The sequence below is a fragment of the Ctenopharyngodon idella genome, chromosome 16 (assembly GCF_019924925.1).
Source record: "Ctenopharyngodon idella isolate HZGC_01 chromosome 16, HZGC01, whole genome shotgun sequence".
Lineage (NCBI taxonomy): Eukaryota > Metazoa > Chordata > Actinopteri > Cypriniformes > Xenocyprididae > Ctenopharyngodon > Ctenopharyngodon idella.
The window spans coordinates 35539301-35563083 of NC_067235.1; the positions used below are offsets into that span (position 1 = coordinate 35539301).

At 36.5% G+C, this 23783-nt stretch overlaps 1 protein-coding gene across 1 annotated transcript in view; it reads left to right on the forward strand.

The window, feature by feature from the left end:
- LOC127497331 (eukaryotic translation initiation factor 3 subunit H-A) overlaps positions 1 to 23783 on the forward strand; it is a 60153-nt gene that overhangs the window by 11021 nt on the left and 25349 nt on the right. Inside the window, exon 2 of the mRNA XM_051865745.1 lies at positions 699 to 855. Within this exon, the coding sequence (XP_051721705.1) occupies positions 699 to 855 (157 nt within the window). The remainder of the gene's footprint in view (positions 1 to 698; positions 856 to 23783) is intronic.

Genomic DNA, 23783 nt, shown 5'->3' on the forward strand with positions numbered 1-23783 from the left:
ATTAAATATTTATTATTGATAAATGCATTTATTTATGGTAATATTATACGGTATAATAACATGCATTTATATACGGTAATATCTCTATCTATGTATGTATGTATATGTATATATAATATATGTGTATATATATATGTGTATATATTAGTAATTTTTTTTTGTTTTATCTAATTTATTTTTTCAATAATATTCATTATTCAATATTCAGTGTTTTTTGTTCAATATATTTTATTTTATGCAATATTATTTTTTATTTTATTAAATTTTATTTTATTCAACATTATTTTTTATTCAATATTAAATTTAATATCTTCTGGCTATTAAATTTGACAATGCTTTTGAACATTAAAGCATGTTAATCTATTCTACTACACTCAATAAATTAAATAATGAACTAGAATTGCATCATGTGACTAGTCGTCCATTAGTAGAATTTGAAATGTGCTGTTTGACATGCCTAGTTGAATGCTAACCGGTTCGCAGGTGTGTGTGTGCATGTGTAGCTAATCTTTCTGCAATAAACGTATATAAATCTTATTTCTCCTCGCTGTCGCTCCTGCAAAGGCGACGCAAAGACACTTCAAATGTCTTTAGGGGGGAAAAAATTGCATCAGATATTATTCAATTTGCTTCGCCAGGCCCAAACTTCGTTTCGCAAGAAATGTTTTCTGACAGGCGGTGTGTTTGTGCGTCTGCAGGTGGTGTTGAAGATCATTAAGCACTACCAGGAGGAGGGCCAGGGCAGTGAGGTGGTTCAGGGTGTTCTGCTCGGCCTGGTGGTTGAAGACCGGCTGGAGATCACCAACTGCTTCCCCTTCCCCCAGCACACCGAAGATGATGTCGACTTCGATGAAGGTGAGGTGCACGGCAATCTCCAGAGCTCCATTCTCTGGACGGTTAATCATTGATGATTGTGCTCGGCGCTCTGGGAAGCGGAGAGAGAGGGATTATTTGGATTCCAGGGCGAGAGAGCTGTGCGAAGGGGAATTGCTTTTCGCTTGTTTTATTATTATAACCACCATTCGTTTTGATTAATACAATTTGCATAAAAATACCTACTTTGTTTGGGGCGACTATATTTTGTGTTGCCACACATCCGAAACAAGCCGAGAATGGGGTTCCTGAATTAATTAATTGCAGTTTTATACATCATTAAATCAAGACGGTGACTAAATGGTCAACTCTGAGCCTCTTAGCAGCTTGAAAAACAAAACTGTTCTTATTTTAGAGAAATTATAAAGAAAGCAATCCATGCAGCAATACGAGAGCGCTGCTGTAATCAGTGAAGCTGTCACTGCACATGTACAGTCTGATTCTCTCCAACACTCCCATTATAACAGATGAAGCTGTCTAAACCAGGGCTGCTCAAACTGGAGCCGCGAGTGGTGCTTGGGTAATATTTTTGTAATAAATTTGTAAATTTTATTTTTCAATTTTTTTTTTTATTCAATATTTTTATATTATTCAATATTATTTTATGCAATATTTATTTTTTATTTTATTGTATTTTATTTTATGCAATATTTTATTCAATATTTTTTTTCAATATTAAATATTATAGATAAATGTATTTATTTAAAATATTTATCACAATATATACATTGAATATTTACAATAATATTCAACATTAAATGTATTTATAATAAATGAAGCTGTCTAAACCATGGCTTCTTAAACGGGGGCTGCAACTGGTGCTTAAGGGTTAGAGTAATTTTTATTTTATTTTATTTATTCAATATTTTATTATTATTTTTTTTTATTCAATTTCTTTTCCATATTTTTTTTATTCCCTTTTTTTTTTATTCAATATCAATTTTATTCAGTATTTTTGTATTCAATATTTTTATTTTATTCAATATTTTTATTCAGTATTTTTTTTTTTATTCAATATCACTTTTATTTTCAATATTTTATTCATTTTTTTGATACAATATTAAATATTTATTGTAGATGAATGTATTTATTTACAATAATATTTCACAATATATATACAATAAATATTTACAATAATATTTAACAATAAGTGTATTTATAATGAATGAAGCTGTATAAACCAGGGCTTCTCAAACTGGGGTTGAGAAATTTTATTTTATTTTTTATTTTATTTTTCAATATTATTTTTTTTATACAATATTTTATTTTATTTTATATTATTTATTCAATATTTTTATTGTATTCAATATTTATATTCAATACTTATTATAGATGTATTTATTTACAATAATATTTATCACAATATATACAATATTTACAATAATATTTACCAATAAATATTTAAAAAAACATTTTTTTTAATTAAAATATAATTACTTATTATTGCTAAATATATAAAAATTACTTTATTAAACATTTTATTTTAAGTCTTGTTTATTGAATGAATTTTCTTTTTGGAGACTGGTCAACGATCATGACTGCAATTATTTCGTTCAGTCATCAGTAAGTGCATGAAGAAAAGATGTGCTAAATAAATCTTTCCCAGAGAATGTTTTAATAATTTTCTTTGGCTTTAATACTGTAAGAACATCAAACCCATTTATTTAATTCTGGAGTAATTTGGATTTTTAGGAAGAGGGGATTTTCCCTCATCAATTTACACATTGTCTACATCATGCTCAATATAATGTGCATTCTAGTTTTGTTTCATTGCTTTCATTACATACTATGTTGCATTTGGCACGACAAAACGGTAAACTAGAATCAAATCTATGCATATATTGAATCGAATTTGAATTGATTAATCAAATCCTGACCAAGAATCGATTCACACCTCTATTAGTTAATCACAGCTGCTGCATTATTCTAATTAATTGTGCATCTCCATCTTTACTGTGATTTTTCGTATCATACAATAAGGGAGGGAAACTTGCAATTATTTCCAGCTCGGCTTGCACTTATTGCTATTTTCGCTTTCCAGTCGTAGCGTTGCACCATTCTGTCCATCCACGAGAGGAAGTGTTTATTAGTTTTCCGCGCTGGCCTGCTCCAGTGGTGGTTGTGTAATTATCTCCTGGACCTTTATCGGCTTGGCGTCAGGCGTCATGGAGAGGTCAGCCCCCATCCTTGCCACTATGACTGAGTGGATGACCTTGCCGTTAGATGCTGCTTGTTAGTGCGGTTGAACCGTTTGGCTGAGCTGAGCACAGCACTAACAAGCTGCAGAACCAGAGACCAAACCGGTGCTGGTGTCCAAAGACGACTGCTTTATCTCTCGAGCCGGAGCACGAAATATCGCTCCCTAATGCTGCCGAGGCTTCAATCAATACAGCACTGCCTGTTATGCGGAGACAGAGATACACTTGCCATGATAAGAGCAGGCCTGAACTCAGGTACTGTATATTTACCGCAGGGATGCGCTCTGTTATTTCAAAGCGGAGAATAGATCAAGAGGCCGGGCTCTCTCTGGTAACTCTCAGCAGTACATGAAAGTACATTAGTATTTTAAGTAGCCACCGCCAGTGAAACTTCACTCTTCTCCATACTAATTACGATATTGCAACAAATTATGCTAGTAAGCCCACTCATTTAACAATTAAATTAAAGCTGTTGCGTAGCCTGGAGGAATTTAACAGACTGAAATCATTTAATACACTAGTGTTCAAAAGTTTGGGGTCGGTATGATTTATTAATGCTTTTGAAAGAGTCTCTTCTGCTCACCACGACTGAATTAATTTTTATTAAAAATACAGTAAAAATTGTGAAATATTATTCCAATGTAAATCAGTTGTTTTCTATGTGAATATATATAGTAAAATGTAATTTATTCCTGTGATCAAAGCTGGATTTTCAGCATCATTACTCCAGTCTTCAGTGTCACATGATCCTTCAGAAATCATTCTAATATGATGATTTGCTGCTCAAGAAACACTTATGATTATCAATGTTGAAAACCGTTTCATATTTTTGTGGAAACTGATATTTTTTTTTTTTTTAAATACATTTAATAAATCCTTTTTATCTCAAATCCCTTTTTTTGAAATTTTGCATGAAAAAAATCATGTATTTTACACCTTGTTTATTTAGCATTTCAGTGTACTTTTATATAATAAATATTGCAGCATTCATGACGTATTTAAAAATGTTTATATTTAAATGATCTCTCCATATTCAAGTTTTTCACAATGAAATATTACGTGAAGTTTTTATTCAAGCAAACAGTCAACAAAATAATTCAAGTCCAAAGAACAAATGACAAGCATGATCAGATGTTTCATAACTGTTCGACTTCAACTCGTTGTGTTTATCATCATACGTTGTCATTCAAAAGTTCATAAATTATACATTTTGCATTTCTGGGCATAAATGCATTAAAGTAACTTGCAATTATCATGTGTTTTGCTTACATCATGGCAGTATATACACACTGCAGTCAGACATGCTCATTTTACAGCTGTGATGCTTGATTAGCAGATTGAACTCGCTCAGGTTTCTGTTTTGATGATTGCTGGTTCAGATCTTTACAGCTTTACTGCTTGATTGCCAATTAAGATTAGTACATATTAAATCACGCCAATTACTAACAGACCTATTAAAACACCCTTTAGAGATGATTTATAAATAGCTCTAGTATTTTTGTTCTCAATTATTTTCATAATTTGTGTTGTCATAAATCAATCACAAAATCATAAGGATTTATGCTAATGTTGTCCAAAACCCCTCTTCGCTTGGACTGCTTCTGAACTTAACTTAAACTGGGATAACCTCAAAAGGTAAAGGTTGTTAGAGGTGCAACTCTCCGTTTTCCTCCATAAATGGTTTTTGGGTCGGATTTAGAGCTGCATGATTCTGGATAAATTGAGAATCACAATTTTTCATGATTCTAAATAGACAACTAAACAAAATAATACAATTTACTATTGGTTCTGATGAAATATGAATTGCTGCACTCTATTTAAAAATGTTTAATGAATCTGAATGAATTATTTAAAAAAAAAACAATTGGTTTGAGTGAATGATTCAATGACTCACTCAAAGACTTGTTTCATTACTGGATGAATCAACATTTTTGAACAAATCTTTTTAATGATTCAATGACAAATAAATTGAAGTCACTTGTTTCCACCTACTGGTGTAGTAATGTAATTGATACAAATGTTATTTGAAGCATGAAGCTACTTTCAAAAGGCGAATTTTGATTGCTACCGTAGACATCAGTGTTTATATCTGAACTATAAACTTTTATGCCAATACTGATGTGATAATCTGAATTATCATAAGACAGAAATAATGATACTGTGTGGTTAAAAACCGTGTTTGTGAAGCTGTTTCATACCTGTACATGACAATTGCTCTCTCTGGTCAGCTAGTTGGAATATCGTTCTTCTGATTTGACCCATATGTTTTTGTAGTCTAAGTTATTGCCGACTGCATGCTGGGATTTTACAGCAGCTGTCTGTCATTCAGGACTCAGATCTTTGTTGTAGTTATACTGTAGAAAGACTAGCGGCTTTGCATTGTTTTTGTTGTTTTCATTTTAGTATTGATCCTGAAGTACAGGGTCTTTTGACTTCTCTACATGAAAGAGAAATGTTGCCTGCGTTATGTAGTGTGGTTCAACGTGAGCTGCCTGTTAAGGTCTTTTTCATGGACCACACTTGCAGCTCATCAGTCATTCAATCCTATCAAGCACACGGTGTGTTTTTCCTGTCTGTCCGTGCATGATGAGTAATGGGATGTGCATAAGTGCAGCTCAAATCGCAGAGATTGCCCGTCTATAGGACGCCGAAGGAAAGTTTCTTATGTCTCCTCCTGATCTTCTGTTGGTTATTGCCTGAAGTTTAACAGATGACATTTATTGAGTTTCCTTCACTTTAAAAAATGCTGGGTTGAAAATGGAAAAGCCTGTTTTAACCCAGCAGTTGGGTTAAATGTTTGCCCAACCTGCTGGGTAGTTTTATTTAAGTCAACTATTGTTTAAAAATTATTGTATTATTGCTTAAAATGAACCCAAAATATGTTGGAAATTAACATTAATTAATGTTTAATGAGTAATAAACATTTATTAAATTGCTTGTTAGTAAATGTTGCCTCTAGTAATTGTCTGATTTTTAATTTCCAACCTATTTTGGGTTCATTTTAAGACATTTTAATAATTTTAAACAATAGTTGGGTTAAATAAAACTGCCCAGCAAGTTGGGCAAACATTTAACCCAACCACTGGGTTTGTCCATTTTTAACCCAACTTGGGTTGATTTAACCTATCATTTTTTTTAGTGTTGAATTGTGGTCACCTTAAAATGGAAGATGAGCTGAACGGCTGAGGGGTTTTTGGAAATATTTACCTTTCTACAGCATAGTATGCATTTATCTACCAAAAAATATGTATTTTTGTATTTCACTTTTTCTCTAGCTAATCTAGTTTTCTAGCGTTTGTCATCTGGATAAATGTATAGCCGTGATGTAAATGTAAATAAGAGAACTCATTTTCTGCAGTTTTCCACATCGTAGTGTTGACATTATTTGTCAAGCTCAAACATTCAACCCTTGTACCAAATTATTGCAAGCAAAAATTATCAGATGTTTTTCTTAAATTTATTTGCCATAAGTTTATCAAGAAGTACAAATCCAACGGTTTGACTCTAATCTGAGTGACCGCTTCATTTGAATTTGCAACCATTTTGGCAGTTAATTTTGACATTTACTTAATTGCTAGAGACTTACAAAAATGGGGTTTTAAACTTTTAGACCCAAATTTTGATTACAGGCTTTTAAACTTCTGAATATTTGAATTTCATATTCTTAGGGTTCTTCCATTAATAGAAAGTTCAAAAGAACAGCATCCATTTAAAATACTTTTCAGTGGTAGTGTATCACGGTTTCCACAAAAATATGAATCCGCTAAAACTGTTTTTGACATTGTTGATAATCATAAATGTTTCTCGAGCATCAAATCATCACATTAGAATGATTTCTGAAGGATCATGTGACACTGAAGTCTGGAGTAATGATGATAAAAATTCAGCTTTGATCACAGGAATAAATTACACTTTACAATATATTCACATAGAAAACAGATATTTTAAATTGCAATAATATTTCACACTTTTTACTGTATTTTTGATCAAATAAATGGTGAGCAGAACCCCAAACTTTTCAACCGTAGTGTTTATGATTTCGTTTGACTTCCTGAGGTGAATGAGCAGCTTTTTTTCTGAAGGTTAAGCTTCACATTTCACTGACTTAATTTTCCAGAGTTTTACACCCTGTTTTGTACCCCTTTCGTCTGGCGGGCTGACGTGGAAACAGTCAGAGAGCAGATTGATTACGGTGGAGCTCATCCCAGCACCAGCGTGAGTGCTGGGAAGAAAAGATGCATTATCGGCTGAATATCTGCACGCATCAATGAAAGCAGCGACCCTGAACCTGATTCAAGTTTCCAGGGCTCTTCTGACATCTGCTGATTCATTGAGCTCATGTGAAGGGAGGTGAGAGATGACAGAGGGGCGTCACGACGAGGGAGCCGGGCGAAACGTAGACGCTTCAGGTGTGCGGCGGTTATCGATTTAAGCGGACCTTACAGGGACAGGCACTGCCAGCCATGTGCGCTTCTCTAAGATTAGACCCACAATGTGGCCCTTAGATAAGCTTATCTAGCCCTCTGCATTGAATCAAACAAACTTTCCATTTGGCTTGGGCTGTTCACATGTACGGCGGGGCAGGTGGGTGTTTTCACCCCTTTGTAATCAACTTGACCAACAAAAGTCCAACTCGTGATGAGCTGTCCTGTCAGGTCAGCTGAACTCCTCTGATGCTGAATTATTAGCTTGAAGCATCTCCTGAGATTTCAAACAGCTTCTGAACTGACCTGGGTGTGTGATTCACACTCTTAAAACACAGTACGAGTAACTTTATACCACGTTAATGGTATATGTAGGAAATGAGTGATGATAGAATGTTGTATTATTGAATGTTGTATTTATTTATTTTTTTTAATCTCAAGACTAGTTGTCAAATATCTATTTCGATATGTATCTGAAACAGTTCCAATACTCCTTTTCTGCAGTATTGATACACCAATACCAGCTGCGCGATCTCTCGTTCTCTTCTCTCCGACAGAAACACCCGCCTCCTGTCACTCACTCGTCTCATTTGCTCTGGTTGAATAGTGCTTGTATGGCATAATTTTACTCATTCCTGCAGGTTTCACGCTCACACCAAAAGCGTGCGCACCACTGATCTATGTAAGTGTCGCTCTCATAAAGTCGCCTCTCAAACAGCCTGCGAGTACCAAATTGAGTTCTTTTTCATGGCATATTGCGCTTAAATGGTCAAATACATACAAAATTGTCTCTTGAGTATTCAAGTAAACGCAGTCAGTTTTGGGACATAAATAGTAGAGAAAAAACGCATGTTGTGTAACAGTAAATTGGATCCGTGCATAATCTCTTAAAGTGACAGCAGCCTAATAAACCTGCTGTCGTTTGTCATGTTAATCAAAGAACAAAAAACAAAAAAAATCACTCGCTGCTCTTGACTGAGTAACTTTAAATGTAAGCTTTAATCTGTATTTAATTTTTATAATAATCTATTCAGTGTTATTTTACTTTTGATTACTTTTATTAACTTTAATACTACTGTTAGACCCACCTGAAAAACTTGAAACTCTTTATTCTGTTGTATTTATTTGTGTATCCTTTGCAATTTGTTCTTTTATTACTGACTGTTTACTTGCATTTTTTTTGTAAATGTAGTTAAACGATTCAAATAAAGCCTCCCTGTGCTGTGCAAGATATTACAACATTACCCAAATTATCAAAATTGAGATGATAACAGATGATACGTACGCCGGTATATATGGCAGTTTTTCCCGTGCTATCGAAAATGGTATCGATATTTTTCAAGGTATCGTATCGAAGTTGAAAATTCCAGTATCGTGTCAACACTACTTAAGTAAGTATCTTAATTCTCTTTCTTTATATTTCGAAAGAGTCACTCAAGTATCTGTTAAGAAATAAATTGAAAACTTGAGTTGCTATTCAGCAATCAAGTTGTACAATTTCAGTGGTTGTTCCAACCAGGGTTATTTTAGTATTATTTATTTCCAGGTCACACTCCTAATCCTTCATATTGAGCCATGAGATTAAAAAAAGACATTTCTTAATGCTTTTGTTGCGTAGAAACGGCCCAAAGCTGTAATTTCTCATTCGAAAGAGTCACTCAAGCTTCTTTTACCAATTCCTATGATTTGCTACTGAAATATTTTAAAATTTAAGATATATTTATATTACTGTAACTCAAGTTAAATGTAGCAAAACACTAGTTGCTGTTTATATATTTGGCAGTTAAATGAAACAATTGGTTGTGAAATTAAGTTTCAATCCTAGTCCATCATATTAAGTCGTGTCTCTGACATAATGACTTTATTGTTAAATTCCACCACATTTTACAAATGGAATTGAATTTGACTTTAGCGCTTCGACCGTGATCTGATGAAACTCCTGCCGTTTCATTGTAAACCCCTAGAGGTTTCACGAACCAGCGTCTGGGAAACCTTGAGATCCGTCAGACACCTGAACCCCAACTCTAATGCGCACCTTAAGGGTAAGTTAATCAGTGAGGAATCACGATCCATTTCCCGTTTGGATTCTCAGGGGACGTGGCCCGCCATCATGACCCTGGCAGTGTTCCCATCTTCTACTTAAATGGCCTGATTTATTAATGGTCCCTGATGCCACCACTGAATGTGTCCTGTCCAGGGTTTTAGTAGATTGCTCTGCACCTCTCTCAAGGCATAATTAATCACAAGTGCTGGAAGATCAGCCACAGTGACTAGCACGTATCTTCTGGGAATCACGCCACCATGACTCCTGAGTCGGATGAAGAGAAGCGTTTGAAGGTATGAAGTCACGTCCCGGGTGCCACTGATGTCTATGTTTTTCAATCACAGTTGAAGCAGTTTATTTTTGGGCCTGGAAGAGTCCTGGAAATTTCTGTGAATCCAAATATTTGTAGTTTTGCTCTGGTCTAAATTCGCCAGGTAGAAACTGCTTTTGCAAAGACATATAATACTAGAGGAATAGTTCACCCAAAAATAAAATGTATAGCATGATTTACTCACCCTCAAGCCATCCTAGGTGTATATGGCTTTCTTCTTTCAGCCAAACACAATCTGAGTTATATTAAATAATATCCTGGCACTTCCAAGGTTTATAATGGCATTGAATAGTGGCCGAGTTTTTGAAGCTCCAAAAAAAGCGCATCCATCCATCATAAATGTAATCCATACAACTCCAATGGGCTAATAAATACCTTCTAAAGAGAAGCGATGGGTTTTTGTAAGAAATATCCCTATTTAAAACTTTATAAAGTATAATCACTGGCTTACGGTAACACCCTTTTCTAGATCCAATCAATTCCCAGAAGGGGAAAAACGAGCCACACCCTCTCTTTCTCTTATTCAATATTTCATTTCACTCAGAATATACTGAAGTCGTCGCAACTTCCGGTTCACGCAGACTTTAAAAATCCTTATCTAGTCATCCCAAATGACTGTATAATCCAATGGAATTCATAAAATCTGGCATTTTGAACTTTATCATGTGTTTGGGAAGATGTAGCAAAAGTTTTGATATGAATTCAGATACATGCAATAAAGCTTAAGGTTATGTTTCCTCTTTATGCCCAATAATTATTTATAAACGAATACATTTATTCTAGTATTCATTTTACACAACTGACAAGCATCTCTTAGAAAGTATAAATGTAATAACTAATGAACAACTAAATAGCATTCATGCAAGAATCATGATAGTTAAAATTTGACTGGAATCCAGATGCAGACAGTTATTTTATTAGTATAAACCGAAGAACCAATTGCTCTAGTCTCCACATTGAGAAGTTTGCATTGAACAGTTGTGATTGAGAGATGTAAACATGAGCATTTCAATGCTTTCTTCAATTGGATCATTGCAGACTGAAAGATTGATTGTAAATAGTGGTCGAGAAAGTGGTGACTGGCAGAGTATTTTCTAAATTAGCCTTGCAGCTGAACATCAGCAGAGCGCTTGAAGTTGCACTTTTGGCAGCACGTCGACAGAATTAAGCGCCATCTGTCAGATTATGAAAGGCTGTGAACTGACATGTCACAATCGTATCACATTGGATAATTAATCTTCAAACAAGATTTGCATTTCGAGAAGGAAGTGGCAGTGCTTGCAAGGCAGCAGAAGAGCAGTGTTAATGTTTAGGAAAGTTTGGGTTTTAGTTCTGACTAAATCATTAGTGCTGGTCTTTGGGAGAAGAGAACTTTTAATTTGTAAATTAATATGGTTAAATGGAAGGTTACACTTTATTTAGATTGTCCACTTTAGACATTCTACTATAAGTAACTTTGCACCTACATGTCAGCTAACTCTGAGTATTAGTAGACTGTTAGGTTAGGGTTCAGGTTAGAAGAATAAGTTGTAGACATGTAGTTGCAAAGTTACTCATAGTCAGTAGAATGTCTGTTGAAGAGCATCAAAATAAAGCGTTAGCAGATATTAAGTCTTGAATGACTGCTAGTGGACTTGTAGCTTCAACCAACAAAAAATATTCAACCAGGCAATTTGGAATGTCTTTGATTTCTTGTTTGGTAACTTTTTATGTTAAGATGTTTAACATTTCTATGTTTGTTAATGCATTAGTTAACTAACAATTGAAAAAAACTATAATAGCATATTAATTTTTTCCAGTATAACACATTTGTAGGCTATATACATGTACATGAAGTAACAAAAAATGGTGTAAATTACCTTTTTAAACGTGTTGTTCATTGATACCTAATGCATGTTAACGAATAGAACCTTGTTAATTGTTTGAAACATCCAACCTGCCAATCATCCAAGTCAGATGGTTAAATCCAGTCTTTGTTTTTCTTTTGCTGAAGAAGCCAAACATAAAAATAATAACATTAGCATGTAAAACAATGACAGTAGCTCTTGTGTTTGGCTGTTGGGTAATGCTTGTTATGATCTGCTTCTCCGGAGGGCCATATTTCATCCAGCGGGCTGCCATAAGGCACTACTGTGTAAAATAGTTATTGTGTTTTGCCTCTCTAGAGGGTTCCCCCCTAATTGACTGCTTGAAATATGAAGTTCATGGAGAACCATGTGGTTCATTGTTGCGTTTGTCCTCTTCTAGAGATGAGATATAGTCCTGATGCAGATGTGAGAAGAGGACCTTGTTGTGCCTGTTGGTGCATCATATAATGAAGGATGAGCGAATCCCTTTCCATTTTGGCGAGCCATCCCGGCTCCGAGCGCTCGCGCCGCTTACGTCCTTCTTATTCTGATGTTGTTCCAGTGCAAGTCATATTGAAAGTTCCTACAGGTAATTACAGGCTCGCCAGGCATGCTTTCTGCAGAACAAGTGTGAAATATGAAATCATCTGCCATTTGCAGATGTGCACAAGGGCGGCTTTTGGAGGGAACAAACACACATTTCCTTCTGTTCTCCTTTCTCGGCCAGCCAGCAATAGGGATTGTGTGAAATGTGGAGGGAGTGTCATTGTGACACGCCGGCGCACGTGTTTTCTCGCCGTCTTATTGACAGATGCATGTGTGACTGGAAGCAAACATATCGAGCTCCCCCGTCTCGTCAGTCGTCGGCGAGGCAAGCTAGCTAATTTTCTCCTCGCAAGCAGCTGCATAATAGGATCTGAGGCTCGCTTTGTTCTGTGTTCCACCGGGCATCACAGATTAGCTGCAATTAATCTTAGTTAAGAGAGCCCTGTGTGTGCCTGACACCCTTCTACGCCGGGAGGGATGCAGCGCTGCCACTGCTGCAGAAAAGCAGAGGGGAAAATAAACATCAGGCTGCTTTATACGAGTCAATATCTTGTGCCTCTAATGGGACAAGATTCGACCAAAGCAACCCTTCATTTGACAAATACATCCCATCATTCAAGCTGTTGTGCTTCGCCCCTCCTTTTACTTCTTTCCTTTGCAGCGCGCACCTCGTCAGTCCCATGGGATTCTCCTCACGGACTGTCTTCATGCTCAGGCTCCGGCCCGTTCTCTTTCAGAGATAGCCCATGCCTTCTTGCTGGCGACTGTTAAATCCATGCTAGATCTATTGGGGTCTATTATTGCTGTGGACACCAGATTTCTCAGGTCTAAGCTAAGGATGCACAAAATTACTTTTCAATTTCTACTAATTGGTTTTTAGGCTGGTTGTGGGTTCATCTGACCCTAAACGGACATTGGGAATTTATTTTTTTTCTTCTTTTTTGACTAGATACACAATAAAACCAAGAGTCTTAAAGGGATAGAGCACCCAAAAATGAAAATTAAGCCATCCAAGGTGTAGATGACTATCTCCTTTCAGACGAGTTATATTAAAAAAATATCCTGGCTCTTCTAAGCTTTATAACAGTAGTGAATGGGGCTCGAGACTTTGAAGCCCAAAAAAGCGCATCCGTCCATCATAAAAGTAATCCATACAACTAGAGGAGGTTAATAAAGGTTTTCTGAAGCGATGGATTTTTGTAAGAAAAATATCCATATTTATTTAAAACTTTATAAACTATAATACCTAGCTTCCGGCAAACAGCTGTACGCATCTAGTTACGGTGAAAGAGTGACCTCTGACCTGACGCATAACGTTGGATGTAGGAGTATCGTAAGCTTAGACGCCTCTTGCGGTTCAAACAAATAGGGCTAAGAAGCTCCTCTTCACTTATATTGAAATCTTATGACATTTCTCTTTAAAAATCCTCATGTTAGACTTCTAATTCGTGAATAGTGATTTGTTTTGCTCTATCTTCTGCGCTTCCGTGTTCGTCAATTCATCATTCGTCGTGTCGGGTTAATCTTCCGCCGTAACTCGATGCGTACGGCTGTTTGCCTGAAGCTAGTTATATTTTAGAAAGTTTTAAATAATGGATATTTTTCTTACAAAAACCCATTGCTTCGATTCAGAAGGCCTTTATCAACCCCCTGGAGCCGTGTGGATATCTTTTATGATGGATGAATGCACTTTTGGGCTTCAAAATCATGAGAACCATTCAATATTATTATAAAGTTTGGAAGAGCCAGGATATTTTTTTTATTTTAATAACTCCGATTGTGTTCGTCTGAAAGAGGATAGTCATATACACCTAGGATGGCTTCAGGGTGAGTAAATTATGAGGTAATTTTAATTTTTTGGGTGACCTATACCTTTTTTAAGATTCATCTTTATACTTTATTGACTCAAAAATGCTTGTGGTGGGGAATTTAAAAACTGAGGTATGACACTGGGTTGTGCGCAAGGCTGCCCCTTAATATTTGACTAACTGTTAGTCGACTAGAAGAGGCTTAGTCAACCAAAATTGTTTTAGGCTGTTAGTCGCAGGAAAAAAAAACCTTGTGGTAAAGTCATGCAGTTCACGAGGGACAGATCAGGTCGTTAACAGCGGATCCTTGTGGTAATTACAGTATATCAGGCAGGAAATCAAAACATTCACCTATCATCCATCAACCTCAAATATGGCTTATCATTTGAAACCTGTAAGTAGCAACTTTACATGGTAGCTCGCTCTAACGTTAACCTAGATAAATGTGCGCTATTAGGCGCATATCCAAGTGTTTGTATAGAGTGTGAACCTGAAGTATAGTGTGCTTACTGCATTGCATGGAGGCGCCGGCGCGATCACTGGCATTTTTTTACTGATAACAGCGGACACAACTTAAAATACTTCGCCATTTTTGGTCAAAGAGTATAAGATAAGAGTAATACATCATTCAAAACTGTAGTTTTATTTGTGTAAACTCAAAATAAGAAAACGCTGTGCCTTTGTAAAATAAAGAAAACAAACAGGATGCGTTTTCTGCCGTCTCGGTCTCTGTGACCTGGAGCGCGTCACAGAAATGAACCAAAACTCATACTTTCCTCACAGAAATGAGAAAAATATCTATAGAAAGCTAGAAATGTGTACTTTTAAACAAACCAATTCGAATAGAAAACAAATACTATCTGCTTATATAATCTGTAAGAAACATGCATTTTTCTCTATAGGTGCGTCCACTGCTTCATCTTTGCAGCTGACGCTGACTCAGAAAACACTAGTTTATTAGTAAATAATTAAAATGTCTCTTTTATATTTTTTCCCCCAATACATTCATATCATTACTTTTGCCGGTGCTTTGTGGTGAGCTTTATGTGTGCGCTTAAGCGCGGAATAGGCTGTATTACACCTATATATATATTTTAAACGCTTATAGTTTAGTATTCTCCTCAGTATACATTAAAGTAATATAAATGTGCGAATAGTCAACTAATGGCTTAAGTGACTAACAGTCAACTAGAAAAATTTAGTCGGGGGCAGCCCTAATTGTGCGCAAATCGGAACTGAATTAATAACTTTTAAATTCTGTTTCAATCGCTGAATTTTTGTTTAGAGTTAGCGTGTAATTGAATGCAGTTTGTTTAAATGTGAACAAGTAGAATTAAAATGAACATTCATAAAACATGAATTCAAAACCCTATTTTGAACTAGAAAATCCAAGACACTTTGAATGTTGTCGTCTTTGAAAGTTTTGAAAGACGTTTGAAAAGTCTTGAAGGTTTATAGGCCAGATAAACAAATTTAAAATGTCATATATTATTTTATAAATTTCATCATATTTAATTTATCTTGTTGGCTGAGATGGAATTCACAGAATGCATTACCTGTGTTGAACTTGCAAATTCCTCTTCCCTTGCATTCAGTTTCTAATTTAACTTCCTGTCACCAATTCAATATCACACTGATGAATTGAGCAGGAGCCAGTTCTTCTTCAATTCTGAACCTTTCACAATCCTGAATGCAACAGATTTTTTTTGTCATCTAAATAGTTGACGCCAAAGCCTGTCCCTCACAGCCTTTTCGTTTGCTTTAAATTAAACATGGCGTTTACCCTGACTAATGCCCACAACACTCTAGAGTGAGGTAATGCTGTTGGCCTGCTGTCTCTGTATTAATTCTCGCCATGGTTTGTGCTTAATGAACCAGGATCCCGTTTTCTCTGTACTGCAGCTTCATCCGGTATTGGCAGACCTTGCCGGGTGGAGGCAGTGGCGCAGTAGATTGCCACGACGGGAGGCATCTTGTTATTCCAAATGGAAGACTGGTGGGTGTCAGAGGGCCCAGTGTTGACCTTTGTTGGTTGAACGTGCACAGTGGTGGTTTTAAATCATCTGGTTTAATCTTTTTTGGGTTAAAGCTGGCGTTTCGGATTGGCCATTTTGCAGTACCATCACGCAGGCTGCACAGCCGTATCAAATTAGAGAATTGCAGCTTTGGAAGGCTGAGACGCATGCATAATGCAGATCTCTATCCATTTGATTGTCACTGCTGCGGCCTGAAGGAGCCGTGGCATTGTCTTTCGGTATGGCTGTGGCACTTTCTCAGGGTTCATTGGGAGGAAAAATGAAGCTGGAATCCATGATGATTATCCTTGGAGGTTCTGGTTTGGCTTGTCGGGGTGAATATGGTTGTAATTTGTCTAATCGTTGCTGTGGCTCATGGTTATTTGAGGCATAAATCTTAAGCTATGTAATTCAGAGGCGTAGATGAAGCTATTCGTAGTGGTTGTTAGTCTTGTGTGCACCATTATGAATGGATAACTTTCTTGCATTACAATTTAATGCAACCACGTCAAACTTTCTTACAATACAATTTTAAAGGGGACCTATAATGCCCCTTTTACAAGATGTAATAGACACATTCTGGGGACACCAGAGACTTAAGTAAAGTTTCAGCTCATAATACCCCACAGATCATTTATTATAGCTTGTCAAATTTGCCCCTATTTGGGTGTGAGCAAAAACACGCCGTTTTTGTGTGTGTCCCTTTAAATGCAAATGAGCTGCTGCTTCCGGCCCCCTTTCCAGAAGAGGGTGGAGCTTTAACAGCTCACACTTCGGTTGCTCAACAACAACAAAGCTGGAGAATCTCACGCAGCCAAAATGAGGATTGTCAGTAACGGTGTTCAGCCTTACATTGTTCAAACCGGAGTCGACACTGATGGAGAGACTCAGGAAGAAGTTACAACTGGACGTTTCTGAATGGTTAGTGGATAAATTTATGTAGTTGCTGTGGAGTTGATTCAACTCATCGACTAGCATGTGTCGTCATGTTAATCTTTTGTGCAAATCCAGTGTTGAATTGACCCTCGTTTGTGAAGCAGTCAGGCGTAAAATGACGGCATGACAACAACACTCTACTACAACAACTCTTCCTCTTCTCTAAAGCAGCCCAACATGGCCCCGCCCCCTTTGTTGCATGTTCTTGGGGGTGGGGTTTATGTAAATTTTAGTGTTAGTGATGTCACCAACTTGGGAAGAAGCCCGTTGTAGTCCCTACCAGCCGTTTGTAGTCCTTAAACAGAGAATTCTGTACAAGAAAATCTCCTTTGCATTGAACTTTGAGCGTTGTAACTTCGCAGATGTTGTTTATGCTCAAACAGCAACATTACACACTAAAGTCAAATCAACCACCCTTTTAAATGATTTATCATAATCTCTGCATTTTGTTTCTTTTCCAATTGGAACTAAATTTATGAAACAATTTGATTTAAAAGAAAAGTTGATGTACTCAATGCAATGACATGTAAAAAAAAATTAAATCCTCCAGTGGTGTGTTTTGAAGCCATTTATTTTATTCGCTTTTCTTAAGTCATATATTTTCCATTTAATCCAACCTTGGATCAATATTATTGAATGCAAACAGGTTATTGCTATTGGAGTGCCTGCAATCGACCATCTATGCAAATTCTCCAAGGATTCGAATGTTCTCCTATCTGACATGATCAGGAACATCTTTCCTCGCTGTGGCTCCTCGGCTGGTTCTTGCACTACGGTGAATTGGTCGTAAATCAGATGCGTGTCGTGACCATTTGGAAAGCGTGCGAGAACACATTACAGATGGACCTGCGGTGCAAAACATGCCCTTGATGTTTGATTTCGTATGCTGCTTCTGTTTGGTAGCGCCATGCTGTTAATGGACGTGCGGAAAAGAGAGTCGAATGAAATTGCGCTGGCATTATACTTCATGTCTTCTAGCCTGCGGCTCAAGTCTATCAGCCCCGGCCAATAATAAGCAATCCATTTGCAACTCCAAGCCTTGATGAATTACAATGTGTGCCTGAGCGGTACATGACCCGACAAGTGGTGGATGTGAAAGCGTGCAATTCCAGACGCCAGTTATTGCTCTCATGTTTGACGGGCCTGTTTGCCAAACGGGATTCATGGTTGCCCTGACACTAAGAAATCAGGCCCCACGAAAGGCAATAAATTATTCTCCTGCTTGACACGAGCTCTTATTACCTGTGTCACTCTACATAGAAGGGACGTGTTGGCCTAATGGCGGATTTCGTCAGGGGAAGAATTTTCCGGCACAGTCGCTGACAAATCTAATGTCACTGCTCGTCCAGGTAATGACGTCTTTGCCTCCCACTTGGCTTGTGTTTCACACTCGAGGCTTGACAGCAGAGCCCAGTGTTTCATGAAATTAATGCTCCTTTCTGTGGTGGAGTAACAGTCTAAGTAATTCGGTCGGGTGGGGTTTGACCCTCAAGTGCCAGTTGCGCACAAAAGCCTTTGAATTATCCAGAACCCTTAGTCGTCACAACAATGGGACGCAATGCTCTGCAATCCCGGCTTTCTGCACTCGCCCGGCTTAAATGAGACTTCAGCTTTCTGTGAAGATCAAGGGAGTGAGTTATCGCCCTGAAATACCAGTGTTCAAAAGCCATTTATGCAAAGGGAGCACCCTTCGTTTTGTTTTGTAACTGACGACTGATATTCAGGGCTTGAAATTAACTTTTTTTTGCAGACCAGCCGCTGTGGCTAGTGGTTTTCCAAAGTTACTAGCCACTCAGCATTTTCACTGGCCGCCATTTTGACATTGAAACCATGGGGAAAAACTGCAATATAGATATTTTTAAAGACCCTGTGTGGTGAAAGTCAAGTTTTTAATGTTTATATGTCTATGCTGTTTTTAATATGCTTTAAGACAAACATTTTTCATATTCATATATCAACACCATTGCTGAGTATTTTCTCCTTAAAACTGTAGTGGAAAAAAAAAAAAAAGACCCCAAAAATCGCTGGTGTCTGTGACGTCACAAACTACCTTGTAACCAATCACGTCAATGTGCCGGCAGGTTTTAGCATGTCATTAACAGCAAAATAGCAGGGGAGTCTCGAGAGAAACCAGGATATCCCGGTATATTTTTCTGTTGATATAAAAAATAGTGTCGGTTTAGCAATATAGCGGGTGTATGATGTATATTATGAAGTTATGATGAACTATATACTTTTCTTCACTGACATTCTGAGGAGTTTAAAGTGTTTGTAAGGATACTGATTGTTAGAAGGCAGCTGTCTCACTCTGAGATGGCTAACAGGAACATGGTTTGTGTAACGTTAGCAACACATTGTTAGCTGTTTGTCAAGCAAAAGGCTAATCACATTAATTACCATATGTGTCCGATGTTGTAAAGAGCGATACCATTGTGCAGCGTTTACCTCAGTAAGTTGAGCGAGTTCATCTCTGAGCTGGCGTGAGCAGGTGGAGGCGGAGCTAATTTGCATATTCTTTGATCCGCGTATACTAAATGAGGCAGGGGTGTAGTTACATTCAAGCAATTTTAAGGCATGAAGAAATTTTTTCATAGGAAAAAACATTTAAATGTATCATTTTGGTGATTAAATATGAGTTTTAAGGGATAAAATTGACTACAGGGGGATTTTAATATCTCAAAATTTGGCAGCAGGTTTATTAGGCTGCTGTCACTTTAATAAATGACACGCAGATTATACTGTTACACATGCGTTTTCTTTCTCAACTGTTTACGATTACTTCAAACATAACTGACTGTGTTTACGTGAATACTCACCAAGACCGGCGTTTTGTGTATTCTTGACTAAGCGCGATAAGCAGCGAAAAATAACTCAATTTAGTACTGAGAGGCAGATCTATGCTCGTGCACTTTGGTGTGTGAGAACAAAATCTGCGGGAATAAATGAAATTATGCGCAATGCACACAATCCCACCGAAATTCAAGCCCTGTAACACCAACAACATTCATCCGGAGCAAATGAAACGAGGCGGGTTTGTGTGTCGACTCTCTGTTGGAGAGAGAAAGCGCAGTCGTGTATCTATTCTGCGGAAAATGACTATTGGAAGCATTTCAGATATTTCAGTATTGATATGCATCGAAAAATCGATCTTTTTGACACTACATTGCACTTAGTTTATTATTTCAGAGGCCTTTTTAAAAGATTACTGTTAAAAATTGCATGTGTGAAATAAAAAAAAAAAATAAAAATAAAAATAAAATAAAATAAAATATACATACACACACCCCAAAGTGGCCAGTAGGAGTGACTGTTACACGCCACTGTTGAAATCTACCTGCAATTGGCGGGTGTTAATGTCAATCCCTGCTGATTTTTAGCATTTGCATCCCAAGTTATATGGTGGATTTCTCCCAAAAAAGCAACTTTGTATTTTCTGCTGTAGGCATAAAAGCCATTTTGCTCATTGTTGTGATGTTTCACGCTTTACCTTTCCATTGGTGACTATTGTAAAAGTTGCGTAAACGTCCTCGCCTCATTTAGCATGGGTATTTTTAGAGGGTTTCATATCAAGCAAGTGTCATTGTGAGGCTTCCATGGGAATGCAAATTGCATCTCTGGCTGAATGTATTGCCTCATACCCATCAGCTTTTACAGCACTGTAGGGATTGTTTACTATGGCAGAGCCGTCTTTCCTCTAGAAGCGGGGCCTTGAGAGTGTTTATTTTGGGGCTTGAAGATTTGAATCGCTTGTTTGGCTTCAATTTAGTTCTTTAAAACGTCGCCCCCCTCGTGCATTCGCTTGGAGGAAGCCAACCAAGAGTTTCGGAACAAATTACATCTCGCTGTCTCATTCATATTCACCGTCGCCTGTCAGGACCTAGCGGTGATGAATTTAGTTGTTAGGCCTGGTGGGCACGCTCGAATTTGCCAAAGCAAACGCTTGTGCTGAATTCATTCCACGCACGCAGCTCGGGGACCGATCGCTGGATACGGAGGCTGCCAGTCACCTGCCATCAGAGGAGTCGATTGGGATGGGCGTGGAATAGCAAAAGGAAAGGTTTCGCCTGGAAGTGCTCTTCTCGGAGGAATATCATCATCTGCAGAGTGCTGAGAGTGCTGCTTGCAGCGTGTAACGGAAATGAAGAATAGTTCTTCTACTTTATTATGCTTTCATCAAGCTGTCTCTACAGCGGCTGTGCTTTTAAGGCAAGCCAATATTTTGCTTTATGTTTGGGTTTTCTACATTACAGCCATGTGTTTTTTGAGATTGAGTTGTGCACGTCAACCGTTCCAGTCTCCTCTGGGAAATATTATGGTTAAGGGATCTCATCTGATGTTTTTTTTTTCCCCTTAAGCCAACACCAATTTTAAACTTGAGTTTGTCCTTTGTACATGCACACACTCTGATAGACGCCTAATCCTCTTGATATTTGATGAGACTTTGTTTGTTTGATGAAATATTGTGTCTGTGGAGGTGCGGTCTGATTTGCAGCGTCTTGGGACGGTCAAGAGGGCCTCAGATACACCTGTTGAGTGTTTGCCAGTACACAAGCTGGTCCTGAGTAATAGTTGTGTGTCTTTGGATTATTTAGTTTTGTGTTTCCAAAGGCTTTTCTTCCAACTTGAGACTGTAATAATGCTAGAAAGACAGGAAACATACTCTGTGTAGGAAATGCTTTTAGCTCTGTGGAAGCATGTTCTTGTTTGTTGTTGCATTTTGAAATGTCTGTTATGCAAGTACGTGTTGCTTTTCAAGTTTGTATTACAGATATGTTTTCCCAACATTTTTATTATTATTATTATTATTATTATTATTATTATTATTATTTTTTTTTTATATTTATTCTGTCGATTAAGCTGAGGTTCCAAAACAATAGTTCCCAAAAACATTATTATTATTATTATTATTATTATTATTATTGGTGGTGGTTATTATTATTATTATTATTATTATTATTATTATTATTATTATTATTATTAATTAATTATTATTAATTATTATTATTGGTGGTATTTATTATTTATTATTATTTATTATTATTATTATTATTATTATTATTATTATTATTAATTATTATTGGTGGTTATTATTATTATTATTATTATTATTATTATTATTATTATTATTGGTGGTGGTTATTATTATTATTATTATTATTATTAATTATTATTATTATTATTGGTGGTATTTATTATTATTATTATTATTATTATTATTATTTATTTGTTATTATAAATAATTCTAATAGAAATAGTATACATTATATTACTACTAATTCCTAAAATAAATAGTGCCCAAAAACATTCACAGTAAATGATTATTATTAACAGTAATAACAATGTCAATAACAATATTTATAATAATAATAGTATACATTATATTAATGATAATTGTAGTAGTAGTAGTAGTAGTAGTGATAATTCCTAAAATATAAACAGCATTTATTATTCAATAATAATATTGATGATGATGATAATAGTAATAACGTAAAATATTAATGGCATATGTTATGCAGCAATAATAATTTTTATTATTATTCCTTAAATATAAATGGCATATATTATTTAATAATGATAATAATGAAAATAATACCTAATATAAATAGTATTTATTTGATACTTATAATAACTCCTAAAATAAATATTAATGGCATATATTATTCAATAATACTGATAATACTACTAACAATATTAATAATAGTAGTAATAATAATAATGATGATAATTAATAATAATAATAATAATAATAATTTCCTTTTAATTTAATTTACCCAGACTTTTGAAGTTAACTCTATCGCCCCCTTGAGTACTAAGATTTGTTACCACCACATACACACAATGGCTTACATAATTATGTTCAACAAGACTTGTTTCAGGAAGTATGTTTCAGTCCCATCCTCACTCTGGAGAAAAAACTTGATGCTCCAACGACTTTTGGCCGGCGCTCCGTTCTTCAAGGCAATTTCCGTGACGATTCTTTCTTTTTGCTTTCATCCAGTAAGTCACGGAGTGGTGACAGCATGTCAGGATCCTGCTCTTCAACAGGAGGAGACCGTTCCTCATCCCACGCTTCTCTGTCCTACTCCTCCAACTGCCTGGAAAAGCTTGGCACAAGCAATTAAACTTTCCCCAGTGCATGGATTTGAATCGGCTTTATCCGAAAGATACCCACTCTCTTAAACACCATCTCCTGGAGTGTGCACTACACATTTGCTTGCCTCCCAGTAGGGTTTATTTATAAGCAGGCACATCTGAGTCGAGGTGTGGAGTCTGTCTCTCGTTTGTTCAGACCGATTCATCTGCTTCTCTCCTCTCCTGCAGATGTGACGTTCACGCTGCTCCAGCTGAAAGTGAGCCGTCCCTGTGTAAATCCTTGTTAAAGTTCACTGCTGTCCCCTCTTCACCCGGCATTCTGATGAGCTGACATCTCTCCCCATAATCTGCTGCCCTTCTCTTCTCTTTTCTCCTGTCTGGCTGTGCCAGATCACTCGAGCAAACTTACAAAGGCTTGTTTTTTTTTTTTTTACAGACCGTGCACCTAAAATTTGTATTGAGACTTATCGGATTAGGATGCAGTGTTCGTAGGTGCTGTGCTTTATTAGAGCTGTTTTCCAAGGCAAGACATCTGCATAACTAATGTTGATCAGCATAGAAATGTAGTTCCATTACTGAATACATGATTCTGACAACTTTACAGTTCAAGTAACACACTTTTTTTTTTTTTTTTTTTTTTTTTTTTCTTTTTTGCATGGAAGTATTAG